The sequence below is a fragment of the Pleurodeles waltl genome, chromosome 6 (assembly GCF_031143425.1).
Source record: "Pleurodeles waltl isolate 20211129_DDA chromosome 6, aPleWal1.hap1.20221129, whole genome shotgun sequence".
Taxonomy (NCBI): domain Eukaryota; kingdom Metazoa; phylum Chordata; class Amphibia; order Caudata; family Salamandridae; genus Pleurodeles; species Pleurodeles waltl.
Window position 1 is genome coordinate 974,027,125 of NC_090445.1, and position 19,574 is coordinate 974,046,698.

Here is a 19,574-nt window from a genome sequence, read left to right on the forward strand (position 1 = left end):
CATTTATAACAAGAATAAAACAGTCTCAAAGCCAATCCACAAGAAGAGAGCAAGCAAGGCATGCATAATCAACAAATAGGACCATGGACAGAACAGATAAGAGCAATTAAGCCAGTGAAAAAGCTTACTCACACCATGAAGAGAACTGGTAGTTGAAGCTGAAAAAAAGTCATCAATGTTGACAAAGTACCCAGAAGCAGTCTGTATGAACACATGAGGCACTGTAGGTGAAAAAGAACTCATAGATGCCTCTATAGGTGGTTCATCATACACAACTCTGTCATTTTGAGAAGTAGTAGTGAACTGTAGACTTGCGTCTGGTGTGTTTCTGGTGCATGTTGGAATCAACAAAAGTTTATTCTACACCCTCCCCAGCCTAGGGGAGACAATTTCTGTGTTCTTCAAAGCTTGCAGAGGTATTTCCTGTATGGTAGTGAGAGGGGATAGGGAACTACCCAGGAGTTTTCGGGGCTTACTGTGTAGGATCGGCCACATGATGCAGTTTGAATGATCAATGGAGACTAAACAGAAATAGTTGGGAGCACACTGTCTCACACTCCAGCATGCAGTTTGCCCCATTTCATTATCGTAAATGCAGTACAAATTATTTACTTCATTTGTCGTCTTAGTGGGTGCAGCTAGTGCTGTATATCTCTAGACACGTGTTTCTGGGTTTAGCCCTTCATCACTAGAGAGCAGCAAGCTTTTTTCTGGGGTTTCTGGAAATGCTGCCAACGTCCTCTCAGGCCTCGGTACCACTCACTGGCACACAGGTGCATCAAAAAAAGCTCATCAGCTTCCTTGCTAAAGGGAGTCGTTTTAAACAGGAAACAGTTGGGAACACCTTGCCTCACACTCCAGCATTCAGTTTGCCGCATTGCATTATGGTAAATGCAGTACAAATTAGTGCTGTCTGTCTTTAGACATGTGTTTCTGGGTTTAGACCTTCATCATTAGAGAGCAACAGGCTCACAAAGTGTTCGTCGTGGCAAGATCACAGTTCTAGTACTTTGAATTCTATGAACCGGCACTGGTGCATGGTATGATGAGCCAGATTCTTTCTTCACCGAAATCTTTTCTTGAACTAGATTCCCAAATTTTAGAATCCAGCTTGTGGCTGCAGGTATCCCTCATTGCCTCAGTGGCACCATATGTAGTAGAACCGGCATCTCAGAAGCACAGTACTTCCTGTAAGACAGTGAGACATTCATTTATGTCAAGAGGTGTTTCTGCCACCTTTGCGCCAAGACCATTGTGATCTGGGACATACATGTGAATGCCAAACAATAATTCATATGGGGTACAGCCACCCAAAGATCTTCTAGGCAGATTATTTAATGCTCTCTGGACTCCATAAAGGTGATGGATCCAACTGTGACCTGCACCTCATACTCTTACTGTAAAAGATTGCTTTAATTCTTGGTTCTTCCTCCCTACTACCACATTTCCCTCAGGATGATATGGGAAGAATAATGCACAGCTACATCCAAGGTTCCCATGGTATCCTTGAATGCTTTGGAGGCAAAGGCCTTGGCCCAAGTGGAATGCAGCTTCGGCATATGTCCCAATGAGGATTGCAAATCTTTAATAATAGTGTGAGTGTCACCCAGAGAAAACTGGAGCAAGAATCTACAGCAAGTAGAATGTATTTGAATGCACCATCCAAATTCAAAGAGCCGTAATAGTCTAAGTATACACACTGTAGTGGATTGTTGGAGACTAAGAGGAATGTCTGTGGTGAGCGCTGAACCCTTAATTTGTTGGTTAGTGTCACAACTGAGGACCTATTGCCTTGTTTGTTTGTCCAGACCACGCCACCAATAGCGTTTCTGTAACAAGGAAACTGTAGCCACCATACCTGCATGTGCAGATGCAACGCCCAAATGTGCTGCTTTAATTACCACTAGCCTGCGATCTTAATTAGGGATCACCTGATCACCCAACCCTGGGATGGTTACATAAGAAATGTTTAGGGCACTTAAGTGCTAGGAACATTCTGCTGGATACGATTTTGGTAAGGGGGTGCCATTAGCTGAAGCATTCACAGCAGCTAATATTCCTTGATGCACCCTCATACGGGAACGAGTAATCGCAGATACAGTTGCAGTAATGACTGCAGACTTGGCTGCTTCATCAGACAGTGTGTTCCCTACAATGTGTATTCGAACACATTGATGACCCAATGTATGTATTACATGACCCCATGGCAGTTTGTCTTTGAGTTCTACCACCTTTCTCCAAAGCACTTTATGTTTAATTGTATTTCCTTTACAGTCTCTGAACCCATTGAGGCACTATTAATGTCAATTTTAATTGGAAGACTGGACAAAATAGTATGGAGCACACACTATAAGTGTAATAAATTCAGGACCCATATGTTCAAGTGCCAGAATCAATGCTTTTAGTTCAGCCAGTTATGAAGCGCAATCCCCAAGGTACTGTGTAAAGTTTTGTTCGGGGTGGAACTCTCCATATTTCATAACTCCATAAACAGCTGCTCAAGCAGTGGAGCATTGATGTTCGGTACCTACGGCAGGTTGTACTGAATCATCAGTGTAAATAATATATTTATACTGATTAATGTTCGTGGGCATGGGGTATTCTAGTTCGTATTGGAGAAACTCAAGTTTGCAATTTAGGGTCTTCATCAGTGGCAGTCAAGAAAGTAGCCCATTGCATTCATCTAGAATGTAAGGCTTTTGCATTTGGAACACTAGCCTTTGTGACAGCCTCTAAGGCTGAGACTGAGGTGACAATAATGATGTGTTTTCCTTGAGCCAGTGGTCTTTCCTTAGTGACAACCATCTAAACTTTTGTCAATATTTTTTCAGTGGATCCAAAACATGTTTCAGCTTTAGAGTATACATTCTATTTATATGCAATTGGCACTGTTGCTTTCATTGAATGTGACATAAGGAAACCCAACGGCAACCAGAATTATCCGGATGACTAAGGTTGTTCTATTTACACATGTATGTAAGTGTTGTGCATCAAGCATGTCAGTCTATAATTGTCTGAGTATTTGTATGCGTTCTGGTGTCTAGTGTTTGCTGGACAAATCTGGATTAAATAAATCATAAAGTAGTTTTATGCATTGTGCATAACCTGGTATGTACGTTCGGCTGAAATTGAAAAATCCTAACAATGATTGTAATTGTTTTGTGGTGTTTAGTGGTTGTAATTGAGCACACGTCTTGAGGAAGTGTAGTGCCAGGCTTTTTCCCTAATTTGGTAGCTCATATCCCAAAAACAGGACACTGAGAAAAGCAAGTTTTCTTTTCTTAAAAGTGAATTCATAGTCATGTTCAGCAAATCCCAAAACAATGACATCTATTCTGGCTAAATGAGTATTTAAGTTATCATCCATCAGATATATGTCATTGACATATAAAAATGCTTCTGGATCAGCGTTGTGTAATATTGAAGTTACACAGGGAGAGAACAGGCCTGGACTATTCTTATACCCTTAGGGATGTTAGCAAAAATGGCACTGAGAGCCCAGCGTGGCAAAAGTGTTTAGATCCCTGCTTTCAGGTGTTGTGTTTTGGCAGAAAAATCCATTGCCAATATCCAAATATGTTTTGTACTTTTTATGAACTATGTTGTTCACTAGTGCTGTACTGCATGAGGATTATATTGCAAATGTGCACGTGTGACTATTTAAGTGTCTGTAATCTAAGACTATTCTATAGGGGTGATCCGGCTTAGCTACTGGGAACAAGGGTTTGTTCATTAGAGAGTCACAGAGTTCAGTTACTTGCAGGTACTCAGGCTGTAATAGAATCTCCTTACAAGGGTTTTTACTTCATGTTTTATGGGGTATTGTTGTTGCACTTGCTGGCTTGGCCTTATAGGTATTACATGATAAGGAGAGTCGCTATACCAGCTCACATGAATGCGGTATAGTGCAGGGGCTTGTGCAAGAGTGTATTCTGCAGAGTATGCTTGCTTTACTTGCTCTGGATCAGGACTATGAAAAACAGTAAAATCACATTTTCCCCATGTAGAATTGTCCAAACAAACTCCGGTGGCCAATCTTTTACAGCCAAGAGAATGTCATAGCTAAGTGTTAATCTTTCTCATAAAATTACTTTAATTGTGCACATTATGTCCCTCTCAGTCTGTATGTTTAATTTATTGACTCGGTCTAGCGGGACAAATCCCCTGTCTGGGGTTTTGACTTCTTTGTAGTCTTTAGCTGTTCTCATCCGGAAACTCTTGGAGATTCTGGTGAACTATTGTGATCTCTGCCGTGCTATCTAACAGAGTCACTGCTCACGTCCTGTTCTGCATAAATGTTTTCAGTATGTGTGGCGTATTTTGTCAAAACTCCCTCAACCTTCTTCTTTTTGAATTGGGGTTTTTGATGAGAAAGTTTCTCTTCCTTCTTTATTATGACATCAGACAAGCACTGTGAGTCCTTTTTGTGTTTCACACACTCTTCTTGCCTGCGCTTTGACTGCCTGGCTCTCTTAGACCATTTTTTCGGATGACTCCTCAAAGGAACGAGAAGGGCGTTTACCGGTATACTGATACTTGTCAGGCTAATTCAGATTATCACTGTTACACAAATTATAATGTTTTTCCGAGTTCCCCGGCTGCGGAGATTCTCCCTGTGATTTTATTTTCTCTTTATTTGATTTTTGTTTGTCTTTGTCCCAGTGTTTTTTGGAGGCTCCTATGCATGCTTGCCTTTTCAGAATTACCTTTAAGCTGTGGTTTATTTGGTCTGGCCTCAAATTATCGTCAATTATGCATATACAAGTCTTGCAATTATTTTTGGTAACTTGGGCTCCTGATCTATCAAAGGAATGTGTGAGAGATGTTGGAGAACTGCCAATGCTGCTGGCCTCCCCATTTATATTTCTTAAATAATTGAGGACTCTGTGGCAAAATTGGCAATTAATTTCATCCAGGGCAGCCCCATATTCATTTTGTATCTGTTTCAAAACTTCCACTAAAACAGCAAGAGATGGTATACTATGTGTTATGGTATATATTGCAGCAAAAACTGCACCCCAAGTTCCACAATCATCAAAAGAGGGTACCATCCCAAGTGGCAAGCACATTATGAGAATTCTGTTTACTTTGGGTCCCGTATGGGGAACCACTGCTTCAAGATGATTTGTATTTTGAGCAATCCAGAACGGAATTTCCTCCTGTCTGGTGGGTACCTTGACCCATAATAGTATTAATAGTCACTGGGTTAATCTCAGGTTTAGCCAATTGTTGGCCAGCTGGAGCAGCCCTTGCTTGGGCACTGTTTAAGGTACGCATAACAAATTGTGTTAGGCTTCTATATAGTCTAACTAAGCCATTATATAATGGGCGCAGATCGTCTGCTGGTAAATTTTGCATGTTTGCATATGGTGTGTAGTCAGCTATAACTGGCTATGTGGCCCCGTCATTCCTGAGGGGACCCAATCTAACATGTTCAACAACATGTGGTAGGGCACCTTGGAACCAATTGTGATGTTCCTGATATTTAAAGGTTATTTCTAAATAATTGCATGCTATGTATTGTTGTGGAGCGTTGGCTACTGTGTATGTATGTAATGTATTTGTATTGGCATCGACTGCAGGAAAGTTAACCCATGAGTAAAATGTTTCAGTTTTGTACACTTCATGTGCCTCAACCACAAACGTAACATCTCCACTCCCATTGACTAGCCCATTTTAGTGTATATGTTGTGTGACACCATGTTTATAATTTACTGGAATAACAACTGGATGTGCCATTTTCAAAAAGGAATTCAAAGAAGGAAGTACTAAGTGGGCTATCCTTTTAAATGTTCAAGTTTGACAAACCTACAGCCAAATATAAGTGCTAACTATGCTGCTAAGGGGGATATTTCCCTACCACCATGGATGTTTCCATATAACTGTAAACAGAGCCCCTTAGGCACACAAGAGAAACTACTCAGGAGACTTGTTAAATAACTACCTGACCTTAATATGTTATTGGTGCCATGTTATATGGTTCCGACTCAGATAATAGGACTGCCTATTTAAGATGGTAGAACTTCAGAATGTGGGAGACTGAGGGGGTTATTACAACTTTGGAGGAGGTGTTAATCTGTCCCAAAAGTGACTGTAAAGTGACGGATATACCACCAGCCTTATTACGAGTCCATTATATCCTATGGAACTCGTAATACGGCTGGTGGTATATCCGTCACTTTACCGTCACTTTTGGGACGGATTAACACCTCCTCCAAAGTTGTAATAACTCCCTCAGTCTGTCCACACCCTCAGTAACTGTCAGCCTAATTCCTGGCTAGCTCACAATGCCTCATCCGAACCCCCAAACCTAAGGGGGTGGAAGGTGATTATGAAAACCGGAGCATGACACTCTGACTCCCCAAGGAAGTTGTGGAAACAGATCTTACCCTTTCATGGTACTACTCATGCATGCCACAGTGAGATATAAAGAGAAGCAAGATAAGTTTTCAATACATTTATTGAAACAATCACAATCTGTCATTTAAAGAGTGAGCTGCGATAATTAGGCAGATGAAACAAAGGAAATTAATCAGCATTACAAACTTGGTAAAGAAGATAACCAATCTAACCATAATGAATATGGTTCTAAATGTTCTAGAGGTTCTACAGGTTCCTCCCTAAACCTAAGTCTACGCTGAGAGCATAGTGGGTGTGCACTTCTTCCTGGTCCATTCTAAGGGATTAGAAGCAACCCCTTACCTGGAGACAGTGTCAGGAGTCGGCCTGTGGTGTAGATGGCAATCCTCTGAGGAGGCTGTAGATTAGCACCAGCAAGCTGTATTTCACACAGCATTCATCCCAGGATGGTCATGGCGGAAATGCCCTCTTCTGGGTCAGTGCACCGTTTATGTAATAAAGCCATACTGCTTTGGAAGCACAGCTCTGATGCAGTGCTGTATCTAAATGTTAGAAGCTGTCTCCAGAATGGGCAACATCTGAACTAGGATATCTTGTACAGTGTTCCTAGCCTTGAACAGAAAGTACAGATTGCATGCTATGCAAAGCCTAACTAAACAAGCAACTCGTACCACAGATTCTTAGAAGACTATCATGCAAGAACTGCGTGTAAATGGCATTGCTAAAAGCAGCTTAGCTAAAATGAATCAAATATGAAAGTAGAAAACAAAGCTAAGCCAAGGGGAGCCAACTTAGGAGGCGCTCCTGCTCAGCAGTAACATGGCCTGGTGCTACTTTCTAGTCGATTTTCTTTTCCTGTTATAATACTCAAATTAGAAATTGTGTGAACATTCGTCGATCCTGGTCTTTAGAAAATATGAAAGTGTGAATGCCTGGGTCTTTGGTATGTAATAGTATAATGTACTTTCGTACATTGTAATCTGAAACTAGATAGGGTTTGTGGCATTGTTGTAGCACCCTCAAAAGGGTGCCCTTCCTAAATCTTGAAAGGCAAACAGTATTTATTATGCACACTTATGACAATTGTTAGACCTATCAGCCTTAGTGTGGTCTTCCCCAAGCACCTTTCGTTCTCCCCTCCTGTATGCTGAAATGTGTTTTTGTTAGCTTTAAGGCTCTATGCACTTTACACAGATGACCAGTGCTCAAGTGCTTGTGCTCGCCCCTTAAAACATGGTAAAATTGGCCTGCACCTGATTGGCAAATTTAGTTTACTTGCAGTATACCACATACCCAGGGCTGGGAAGTGAGTGCTACTAATGGGCATGCTGCACTTATTGTGCCACCCACATAAGTGGCCTTTTAAAACAAGGCTCAAGCCTGCCATTGTGCAGACTTAAACTGCCAAGTTAACCTGGCAAAATACATTTTTATCCAGGCCTAAAACCCCATTTTTAATACACATGCCACTTCTCCGGTAGGCCCTAAACATCCCATAGGGCAAGGTGTAATGTATTTAAAAAGTTGGAAATTTACTTTTAAGTTTTACATATCCTTGTAGTGGAAAAACACCTAAATTTGTTTTTCACTACTGTGAGGCCTACCTCTCTCATGGTATAACATTGAGTGACCTTATTGTATCTAATAAATGATGATTTTTGGGTGGGAACAGGTGGAAGAGTCATGTTTGGTGTCAAAAGAATTATAATTCAAAATCCTCTTTAATGGTGAAGCTGCATTTTAAGTTACAATACCAAAAGTGCTTATTTTAGAAAGTTTGCATTTTCTTGTCCTAACCATTTGGTGACAGCAGCCTGCATTGTGTGTCACATGACTGTGATTAGCATGGCAGTTGGCCTTTGTGTTTTCCTCCCAGACAGTGACACCAAGGGGGACTATGTGTTGGCATAAGACAGGCAAAGCTGTGCACAGACCCACTTACATTTCAATGAAGTAGCCTCAGCGCACTTACAAAAGACTTCAATCTAACCTTTTCTCACCCTAAACATCCTGGGACCAAGCAATAAAAGAAAGAAATTCCAGAACCATCTGGGGGGACCTCAGAAGTTTCTTCTACCTCAAAGTTGGCAGTGGGTATAAAACAATCAGGCCCTCAAACACACTCTTCAGTTCACTCCTGGGACTGGGGAGGGTCTGCCCTGCACTTCAGAGGACTGACTATCTCCTTGTGGCCTGCTTTGTACTTCTGATGACTGTCCTGTTGCAGGAAGCCTGCTTTGAAGTCTTGGAGGCCTGCCTTACTGCTGGAGGACTGTCTTGCTGCTTGAACCCAGGACGACCAGAATGACTCCCAAGGGCTGGATGGACAGCCTCCTGTTCTGAGCTACAGGAACATGAAAACCTTCAGCAACTTGAACCCTCCATCTGGAACCATTCTGAAATGAGTCCTTCCCTCCAAGTGGTGCTAACCCAGTCCTGGACCCTTGGAAGTTGCGTTATAGGTGCCTAAAACCAAAACTTGGAACGTCAAAGATTTTCATCCAGAAAGAGCCATGAGAACCAAGAAGAGACAGGGACCTACCTGCTTGCCGATCCACCCAAATTACATCACCGGTCGGTCTGACTTTGCAGTAGCTCCTGCTATGTTCTTCTCTGCAGAAGCAAATCCTGTTCAGCAGATGCTCGCAGAAGAGGTGTCTGGCCTCACGGAACCCTCATTGGCTATAGCATGCAGCTGTGTCCCACTAGAGATTTTCAACTTCCAAAAGTGACAAAGTTCAAACATAGAAATCTTCAATGTGACTTCGTCCAGCAGCTCCCTCATGACAACGCCTCCTCCTTCGACACTGTCAGCTGCCTTGCCCTGCTGAACTTTACATTCTTAGACATTTTTGTTCAAAAATCCTTTTGTTTCTAGAAGTCTGCGGTTGTCACTCTGATCTTTTAGGCTCTTGTTTTTTTATAAAAACTTTATAACTCCAGTTCTGCTGATTGGATTTTTTTCATTTTGGTGTCAAATAATTTATTAAATGTTACTATATTTTTCTAAAATGGTATGGTTTTTTTCTTTATTACTGTTTAAGTGCTGCATAAAAACTTTACACATTGCCTTTAAGTTAGGCCTGACTGCTTTTCTCTCAAGCTACCAGAGGGTTAAGCACAACTTAGTGACTTTTTGTGGTTCACCCTGACAGGGATTGTAGTTATTGCTTGAGAAGGGTTCAATTCCTCCCACAACCAAAAATCCAATTTCTAACAACAATATGTTTCCTTATGGTGCATTTCCAAATATCTATTTGGATACAAAGGGGCTATACTTTCATTATCATTCTTCCTGAACTGGGTAGGAAAAAGGGAAAAACATTACATCTGCACCGGTCATTCAGAGACACATGTTGCATGCAATATTCAAGCTGTCTGACCTCTGATCTTCAGAGGAAATTAAAGTAATGCACTCTCTAGTGATGATAATTCTGCAGTTACGTGTTGTTTTGAGCTCTATGATGGAATTCCTGATCAGGTTTGTGTCTGTTGTGCTGATCCAAGTGGACTGGCTTTTACAGAAATGGTAAAGCATTCAAGGATCATATAATCAGGATGCATAGTACCTAGTGAGCTGTGAAGTTCAATATTTCCACTTAATACGTTTATAAAGTCTGTCTCTCAACAAACATTCTATATATGACGCCATGATATAAATGTTATTTCACGATGTGATTATTTGTTCCGTACATCTAATTAATTTGTATTACTCTAAAAAATAGGGTAGTGGTTGACCCATGTTAAACACGTTTAACACTTCCCCAATATTTGCTCCTTTAAAAATGCTAAATGGGTTTATAACGTTTTCAGAGGTTAAACTCGTTTGTGAAAGTCACGCTTGCAAACGTAAAGTTTTTTTCAACCCCCAAAATAACTTCAGCAACTTTAAAATAACTTTTAAAATTGTTTCACAAAAGTTACGTTGTTGATAATGCAAACGTTTAATAATGCCCATATTTTTCAACAAAAAGGCCCAACAATTTCAAAGGTTCTAAGCCTAAATCGAATGTTAATGTTCATTAAAGTTACTTAAAGTTCTCATACCATTGCCTGGTAAAGAAAAATTATAACTTATAACAAATATGAAAAGACGAAAAAAGTCAAAAACTTCCGATGAGCAAGGTGCAGCTGGGAAATTTCACCCACTCCTAAAATAGGATATATGCTAGAGACACTGTTATAAGATAATTCTGATTACCACTTGGGACAATACTGTTTTTTAAGATTCACACTTTGCGATGCACCGCAATGATAAAAAGGTAGTTTCATAGCCACAGTACGAGGTCAATGGTTTCTCTTCAAGGAGATTGTGAAAAATGGAGCCTCGCTGTAAAATGTAGGCCCATATTTATAATTTTTTTGCACCGCGTTTGCGTCATTGTTTGACACAAAAGCAGCGCAAACATAAAATAAAGGGGCATATTTATACTTGTTTTGCGCCGAATTTGCATCATTTTGTTTTACACAGATTCGGTGCAAAACTACCTCCATATTTATACTTTGGCGCTAGACCCATCTAGCGCCAAGTTTATGGAGTTAAAGTCATTTTTTGAACGTGGAAACCTACCTTGTGTCAATGAGATGCAAAGTAAGCGTTCCCATGGAAAAAATGACTCTATAGCCTTAGCACCATATTTATCACCCGTCATGCATGGGGGGGCAAGGGTCAAATAATGATGCAAAGCTTGCTTTGCACCATTATTTAACGCCCGGGTCAGGGCAGGCGTTGGGGACCTGTGGGCCTATTTTCATGGTGGAACACCATGGAATAAGCCCACAGGTGCCCCCCCCCAGGGCCCAAGGAGATCCCCACCCACACCAGAGGGGCGGAGGATGGGGGACCCCATCCCAGGTAAGTATAGGTAAGTACAGGTAAGTATATTTTTTTTAAAGTGCTGTAGGGGCCCCTGAAATGTGCCCCCCTACATGGCACTGGGTTGCAATGGCCATGCCCATGGGGACCCTCGTCCCCTGTGCTGGCCATTGGGATGGTGAGCATGACCCCTGTCTTTTCTAAGACAGGAGTCATGTGGAATGGATGGTTTTGCATCAGAAAATGAAGCTAGGCTGGTTAGAGTCTTTTTTTTTTTCACTCTAACCTGCCTAGCGTCATTTCTTGGTGCAAAACAACCGTCTCCCATACCAGTCCCCGCACCCCCCCCACCCCCCCCCCCCCAGGCTAACGTAATTTTTTTTACACTTGCCTACCCTTTGCACCGGCTTGCACCATTCCATAAATATTGTGCCCGGCTGGCGCTCAAGAATGGTGCAAGCCAGTGCAAAACGTTTTGATGCAAAACTGCATTAGTGCAGTTTTGCACCAAAAAGTATAAATATGCCCCATAATTGTATTTTGTAAGTTTGCACTGCTTTTGCGCCAAAAAAGTACGCAAATGTGGTGCAAAAAAAAGTATAAATATGGGCTGTGATATCTATACATAGCTAGGACCGTTCGTCAAACAAGGATATGTGTGGGAAAACTATAAAATTCTGTTTTTTAGGAACCTCTGCTGAATCTTTTTTTGCCTTCTCAATGAAATAATGAAACCTTTTTAGATATATAGAAAGTATTGACACAGACTGACTCAGAGCACTAAAAGTAACATAAGGGTATCTATTCTTTCACCAAATGTAATATTTTACTTTTGAATTTGATTTCAATGTAGCTTTGTATCAGATGTTTATACAATTATTACTCGAGAGCTCCAAATATTTGAAAGTCAGTTATTTTGCACCACATCTATTGCAGGCACCCCCCCCCCCCCCCCAACATTTCTGTGAAGAACGTCCACATTTTATTTCTCGGCCTTCTAACCAGTAACCTCATCCCAGAACTTTTGATCTAAGTCATACCACCAGAGTAAAGTGGGTACCACTGACCTGCGTAATGAAGCAAAGCACCAACAGATCAGGGGAAAACTTACAAGCTGGTGCTCTAACCCAAGAGCTGTCCTTTTTCATCCAAGAAGCACCTTGAAGAAACACGAGGCGCTGCGCTGTACAAGATGCTCATTGATCTGTTATTTCAGATTATGTGTGTGTTCTCTACTGCACTTTTAGCTTTTACAAATGAGGTATCCAAACGTTTATGTGCCATCTGAATTAGAACTCTCGTCCTCTTAGAAATCAGAGCTGCTTGTCACATACATTGTTTAAAAAAAGAGAATTAGTCTGAATAGTATTGTATTGTCTTGTCTTGCTATTTATATAATACTTTCTGCAACCCTTTTTAAATCGTTGAACAAGCAACTACTCTACATCTTTCATTTATACAACCCGAAGAGCTGACTGAAGTTCATAAACTTTTGTCCAGTTCATGGATGTCCTTCGGATGCATGATTGACAGAGTGTTGGTTGCCTTTAGACCTGTTTGGGAATCGTTGGGTGCACTGCAGGTTGTTAATGGGTATCTTCGAAGTGTTTAGTGAGCTTCCAGGCACAACAGCATAAGGTTTGTGGAGCAGTTTAAGTGTAAGATACCCAGATCTTCACATCAGCATCTTTGCCCCATCGCCAACAGCTATCCTCAGTTCATTACCTTAGTATTGGCTGCTTGTTGCTCATAATCAGTACACCATGCAGATGAGTCCTTCAAGCAGGTCAGGACTCCCCCTTCACATTCAGACTTCAGAGGTGACTTTAGCAGTTCATGGGCCATGAACAGCGCACTGTGGCAAAATCCGCAAACTATCATCCACAGAACAATGGCTCCCAAATTACCTGTTTGTTACTGCAGTCAAAAGGTGAAACACCACCAAATAAACTGTGGATGGACCACAAATCAGCAGACTTTGCCGCACATACAAGAATGTAATGGCTAAAAAACCGACAGTCCAAAGTGCTGCTAATAATGGCTGAGGTTGATGGCGCCCTTACCACTTACCTGCAGATTCGAGACCCTGGTCCTTCCAATTTATAGCTGAAAAATGCCTACAAGGATTTCAGTCATGAACGAATCTAGCTTGGCTTCAGTTCAATGAAGAAAAAAAGAAGGTTCTGCTTTTGAACAGTTTTTATTTGCTGACACTTGCAATATCTTGGCTTGGGGGATGGGAGCTTCTCACAGCCGGGTTTGATTGTGGGAAACCAGGGCTACACTGTTGACTTGAATATGACCTTGGAACCTTAGGTGAGCTCAACAGCCAAGTTCTGTATCTGTCATCTCAAAATTCTAAGGAAAAACTGTGCTTGTCTTCTATTTTCCCCACATTAAACTCAGTCCAAGTAAGGTGTTTTTTTATTATTAATCCTTGGGATCATTCCTTAATGTGGTAGGCTGCACTTGCCATGCTTACAATCAGTTTAAACTCTGAAAGTAAGGGCAAATATGAGTAATGGTGACAGAATGTCCGTACTGCGAAGACTGGTCCGCCCGCCCAATTTAAGTGCAAGTGGACCTTTGATTTATCACGGTGGAGACTACTCCATCTCTGCCGTGATCAAACCCGCCTGACGGCCCGATGGAGTGTGACCTCTACTTCCACTCACCTGCTTCAGGATTTTCTTTTTGAAAATAAATGAGAGAATAGTTTGCTGTACGGTTCTGTCCTGATTGAAGGAGCTGTGCGTCAAACTCCAAAAAGAATTGACAAGTACTACTGTGACTGTAGTTTCTGGCAATTCTTTAAGAAAGGAGGTCGTTTCATAATATGCCTGGCAAAGATGGAGTTAATGCGAAGGAGTAAATGATTCCATGGCCTTGACTGCCAAAAACTGCCCTCAAGTTATAGATCGGATCCTAATTCAGGTTCAAGTCATGTTTCCTGTATGCTACGAAGATAAAATCACTGCCACGTTCCACAAATGGTAATGACAACGTTGTATCTGCTCATAACCGTACCAGTGTGGTCGTAACCACAGGTTTGCTTGTGACAGATGGCCTATCCCAAGCCAACAGTTCCCTTTACTCCTTCTTGTGTCTGCTGGGGCAGGCAACCACTGTCTAAGGTACCTAGTTAGATCTGTTCGAACGTTATCAGTTATCATATGATCAACTTACCTTTTAGTGCTTCCTCTGTTATTTTCTTACGAATCAACATATCACAATGAGGTGTTTTTGTAGGTTGGCATTTATGTTGCTATAATTCTTAGAGTTGTTGTTTTTCTTTATGATTTTCTGTTTAATGAAATAATATCATTGACTGGAATGTGGTAATGAATGTAGATGTATTTCCAGAAGGACTTAGGATTCTACCTTTCCCTCTTGCAGAGCTTAAACATTTTCCAGAATCTGAACCAGCGTCAGTTCGAGAATGTGCTGCATATATTTGAGGTTGCAATCATAGCAACAGACTTGGCTTTGTATTTCAAGTGAGTACATGACCTTTTCATTTTCTTTGCAACAGATTCAGTTTATGTGCCATGTTAACACTACTCTTGTTGCAATGTTTTTAAAAGTATGATTTAATATGGAGGTAAGTGTAATGTTGTGTGTGCCAAAACAGAAACGAAAAATATTGTAGGTGCCAAAACAGAAACGAAAAATCCCCCCCCCCCCCTTCCCTTCTCCCAGGGCAAAGATTTTGAGTTGTTGTCCCTTCAAACTCAGACTTTTGAGAGGGAATTAAATCTTCATACAGAGAAAGCTGTGGTTGCAGTGAGAAATAACTTAGACATTGTTTTAAATGCGGACATTATGAACCTAACCGTCTTCAGACACAAACATAAATCAGGTAGACATGGAGATGGTTTTAACATTTACCATATATTAAAAACAAAAGGAAAGGAAAGGGATCTTAAGCCAATAGCAGATTCGTTCCAAAGCTTCGAAGCTAAAAGAGAGAGGTGATGGTTGAAAAGCACGTTAATTGATAGGTGGAAAAGGTAAGAAGTAGTTGGCAGGAAGACTATAGATGTTTATGCACAATATAGAGAAATTATTTGTCTCAGACATATGTGGGGCCCATTCAGGGAAGGTGTTTGTATGTCAGACACAAGATTGTGATTTTAAACATGCATATGACGCAAAATGGTAGGAGGCCTTTTAGTAGCGATGGTATTTGCTTTTTTTAAAGATCTGGCCTGGTGGCTCAGTGGACTAATGTGCCCACTGTAGGGGTCTGTGTTTGACCTCATGGTCACAGGTTCAAATCCCAAAGGGTCCACTCAGCCTTTCGTCCTTCTGAAGTCAATAAAATGAGTATGGTTGGGTAACAATAAACATCTGTTATTCAGCGCCTTGATACTCCTGGGTGCATATGTGTCCTTTACAAATACACATGCTATGTTATACCCAACATTACTAGCAACAAGTTTTGTTTCCCTGGACAATGTTGATCTGGTATTTGTAAAGATACATCTAGGGCTTGGCAGTGACGACCACAGTCTCAAAGTGAGCCTTTTAGGAAGAACAGGCTCCTAAAAGTTATCCTAACCTTAAAAGTTGCTAACTTTATATATCTGGGAATATGTACTCAAACGTCGTTCATGGAATACTCCAAGAATCTTAGTAGACTTTACAAATGTAATGAGGCAAATAAAGACTGAATAGTGGTGAATGGAGGTTAGCTCTTCTAAATATTTCAGGGTTTAGAAGCAACATTTGAGCCACTTAAAATTTAACTTGCTGATACTGATCCTCTCCTCTACCAGATGTAGGTCCCACTAAACCAGTGGTTTTCAAACTTTTTAATGCCGCACCCCTCCCCCAGTAGCAAAAAACAAATCATCGGGCCCCTCCCATAATTTTTCACAATTATTCTATTAAGTTGGCAATGTTTAAATACCTCTAGCCTTATTTAAACATTGCGGTAAAGTTCTGTTACCTTTTTAAAAATGCAATACAGTTATTTCTGCTTAAAACAAAGCTTTTGTTATGTGCATAATGGTTCTTTTAGCCAGAGCCTGGGGCCCCCTGGAATCACTTGAACCCGCCCTCTAGTTTGTAGACCCCTGCTCTAAACCTTAGAGGAGAGTCACAAGGCTTGCTAACCTACAGATCACACTGGATGTGTCACCAGGAAGGGACAGGAAAGAGATGAGCCTGCAAGGAAGTCAACGTATAAACATTAAAGAGTAGCAGAAATAAAACCTTGCTTGAAATCACACAGGATCCATGTAGCAAAAATAGGTAGGGCTCCATTTTGACATTCTACTTTCAGTCACAACAAAATAATCTTACTCCTTGCAAAGGTCGTGGTAATCCATTAAATAAACTGAGAAAGTAAGCCCATGTCTAAGAGCAACTGTATTTCATTCCAAATCGTAACCAAAGATATTAGCATGTATTGGAATCGATTGAAAGTGTTGTGTCAATAAGAAAATTACCTTTGGAAATCACTTCCTTTCTCAGAGCTCTGGACACCCAACAATGGGCAGGAATGGGTCAATAATCAGACAGAAATAGTGTGTTGAGGAATTAATAGTAATCAGTCGCGGCTGCTACCAGTAAGGGGTGGGAGGGCAGTGCGGGCAGTTAAATGTTTTTCTGCCACTCCACTCCAGCCGCCTCGTCTTCACTCCCCAACCAATCACAACACTTCTTTCATGCTGCTACTTAGCATGAAAGAAGTGCTGCAATTGGCATGAGCAGGCAGAAATGCCGCTCAGGGGGATAGTGGGGCACTGCACTTGGTCTCCACCCGGCTGTAAAATGCCTCAGACGGCCGGCCAAACTGACATGTGCACTTAGAAGCGCACATACCACCCCTCCTTCACTTGATTTGGAGGAGGCTGGCTCCGCCCCACACTATGAAGGCGTAAAAATAAAGGGACAATAAAATACTTTTATTGTCCCTTTATTTTCCTGCTTTTCATCAGTGGGGCGACACTCCTCCATCATGGCGGAGGGGCTGCCTCTGATAGTATTAGAAGGAAGGGTGCACAGAATGTTCACATATACTTTGGTAAGTGTGGAAGGGATGATAAAAATTAAGAGGTTTATAGACCCTGATGAAGTCACTGGGGGGTCATAGGCAGTCTAGGATTGAAGCATAAGGGCAGGTAAGGTGAGATTTACACCAGTGGGAGGACTGGGGCCTTATGAGATATATTTAAGGGAAGGATCCATAGAGGTTTACCTCTTATGAGGTATTTGAATATTTCCAAGCATCCTATCCTTCATTTAAAAAAAGAAACGGAGATATTGAAAAGTTTGGTCTTTTGTAGAGGGTCTTTACAGGGAATTGTCTTTCAATGTACTCAGCCTGGGACAGCCAAACTCCATGATGGGCCCCAATCTATTGAACTCTGGTGCCGGCTCCCTTGCCTACGAGCCCAGGCCCGCTATAGGTAGTGTCAAGACACGAGGATGTCATTGCAGGCTATGAGGCAGATGTACCTACCTTGCCTGAATTTAGATAGGAGGTGTGTCCTTACCCCTGAACCTTATTGCACCAAGGAATCAAGGCAACACCACCTATTGAGGTCTGCCACAGATGAGAACTGAGGCCTTCCACAGCTATGCCTGGAAAAAAAGAGTACTCATCCCTTTGTGAGGCACCAATGAATTTAGGCATATTAGGTCCAAAAGCATATTGATGGTTTAGGGTTACTAATACCAAGGCCGGCACTAGCAGAAGAGGGGGCTTAGGAGAGGAAAAAGATGACGCCTGGGGTGGGCTCTTTTACATCGATCAGTAATTCACTGTCAACTCTGCTGCATGAGGAATGCAGTGTGGCCATCAATGGTGTACGAACCAGCTCTGACTTTACTTGTGTTTGTCAAACACACAAAAGGTGATGGGAAGAATGTTTGCAATAAGTCTAACCACTCGCAATCGATCGAGGTAGCATTCCAACCCATCGTTCTTTTGCCCCCATGTCACCTCAGTTCGGACCCAGGCAAATGCAAATTAGTTTGGGCCCTGCTCCAAAAGGAGCAGTCCAGCCTGAACTGTCAGGCCTGGCCTCCCTGAACCGGAATACAAGAAACTCAAGACCAGTTTTGCCCTCACTGGGGCTCATCAGTTGAGCATAGCTGGTTCCACTGGCACTGAGTTCCATGTACATCACTACATCCTGCACCATGATGGAGCCTTGCTGGATCTGTGTGTGATCAAAGCTGAGGTGCTGAGGAACTGCAGAGCCACCAACTGAACCTTGGCTGATCCCTGGTCAGGGTACCACAGCAGCCCATGAGCTGTGGTGCCTTTAGATCTTGCAGGCTTGCCACTCCAGTCCATGCAGTTTGACCCTCGCATGCCAGGTACTGATGAAGGCAGATCCTGGTGTGCTGCTCGTTGCGTTGTTTTTGGGGGGCTTATTGAGAGCGTGCTGTCATACCAAAAACCGAAACCTGGAAGAACATGAAAGATGCCAGCCTCCGTGCCCCGAGCCCGAAGCAGATACCGAGTTTGGCAGGAGCAGAGCAAACCTGTACAGTGCAAGTGTTCTCATCTGGTTAAATGCTCCACAACGGAGGTCAAGAAGGACAGAAGGTTAAATAGGTGCAGCGCTGAAGTCGCACTGCACTGCATTGTGCAGAACTACTAGACAAACTCCACTACCATCACCAGCGCCTTTCTGGATCCCCCACACCCGGGCTCCCAGCAGCTTTTGGGACTTGCTGCTTGCTCCTCTGCTTCAGTAATCTAGGAAGTTGGGAGCAGTGGTTAGCAGTGGGGGCTTGTCCTCTCTCTTTGAGTGGCCGAGGAATAAGGTTGAGGACCTTGCCAGCTCAGAGGCTCAGGAACATCGAGGGTGAGCTTGGTGGCTGTACCCAGCCACCATAAGTGTGAGCCCAGGGTGTGCGGAAATAGTCCAGCCAGGGCTGGTTGCGGCTTGTGGGTGCTTGTCAGTGAGCTCCTGCTAGTTCTTCCCTGTCTTTTCAGCCCCATACTTTTACCACTCTCTCTCTGTTCTACCATCTACCTAAATATCACTGCTTGGACTTAGACTTATACTTGTTCCCTAGCTAAGAACACCCTTAGCTACACCCCCTATGTTTTTCTGGCCCATGATTGATTTACAGTGGAAAGGTGAAGCGAGAAAAAGAGAAAAAAGTCATCCCCAAATTTGTAGAATCTAGGGGAGTGGTGCAAGCAAAGCATTTCTCATAGGGATCACACATAGAAGGTAGAAGAAATAGCAACAGAACCAACTGTAGTAGCAAAGTTGATAGCTCTGCTCTGGGGCTGCACCAGTGAGATCGGCCATAGTTACTTGCCTTGAGTTGGAAGGTCTCCCACAGTACCTTTGAGACATGTAAGTTAAACGCCAAGATCAAAAGACAGCAGGGTAAGCTGAAACCAAGGACATTCGAAAGAGGAAAC

At 42.2% G+C, this 19,574-nt stretch overlaps 1 protein-coding gene across 3 annotated transcripts in view; it reads left to right on the forward strand.

Moving 5' to 3' along the window:
• Window positions 1-19,574, forward strand: part of PDE6C (phosphodiesterase 6C) — a 314,305-nt gene that overhangs the window by 187,241 nt on the left and 107,490 nt on the right. For all 3 annotated transcript variants that reach the window (XM_069239839.1, XM_069239840.1, XM_069239838.1), the window contains one exon: window positions 14,573-14,673. In XM_069239839.1, coding sequence (XP_069095940.1) covers window positions 14,573-14,673 — 101 coding nt within the window. The remainder of the gene's footprint in view (window positions 1-14,572; window positions 14,674-19,574) is intronic.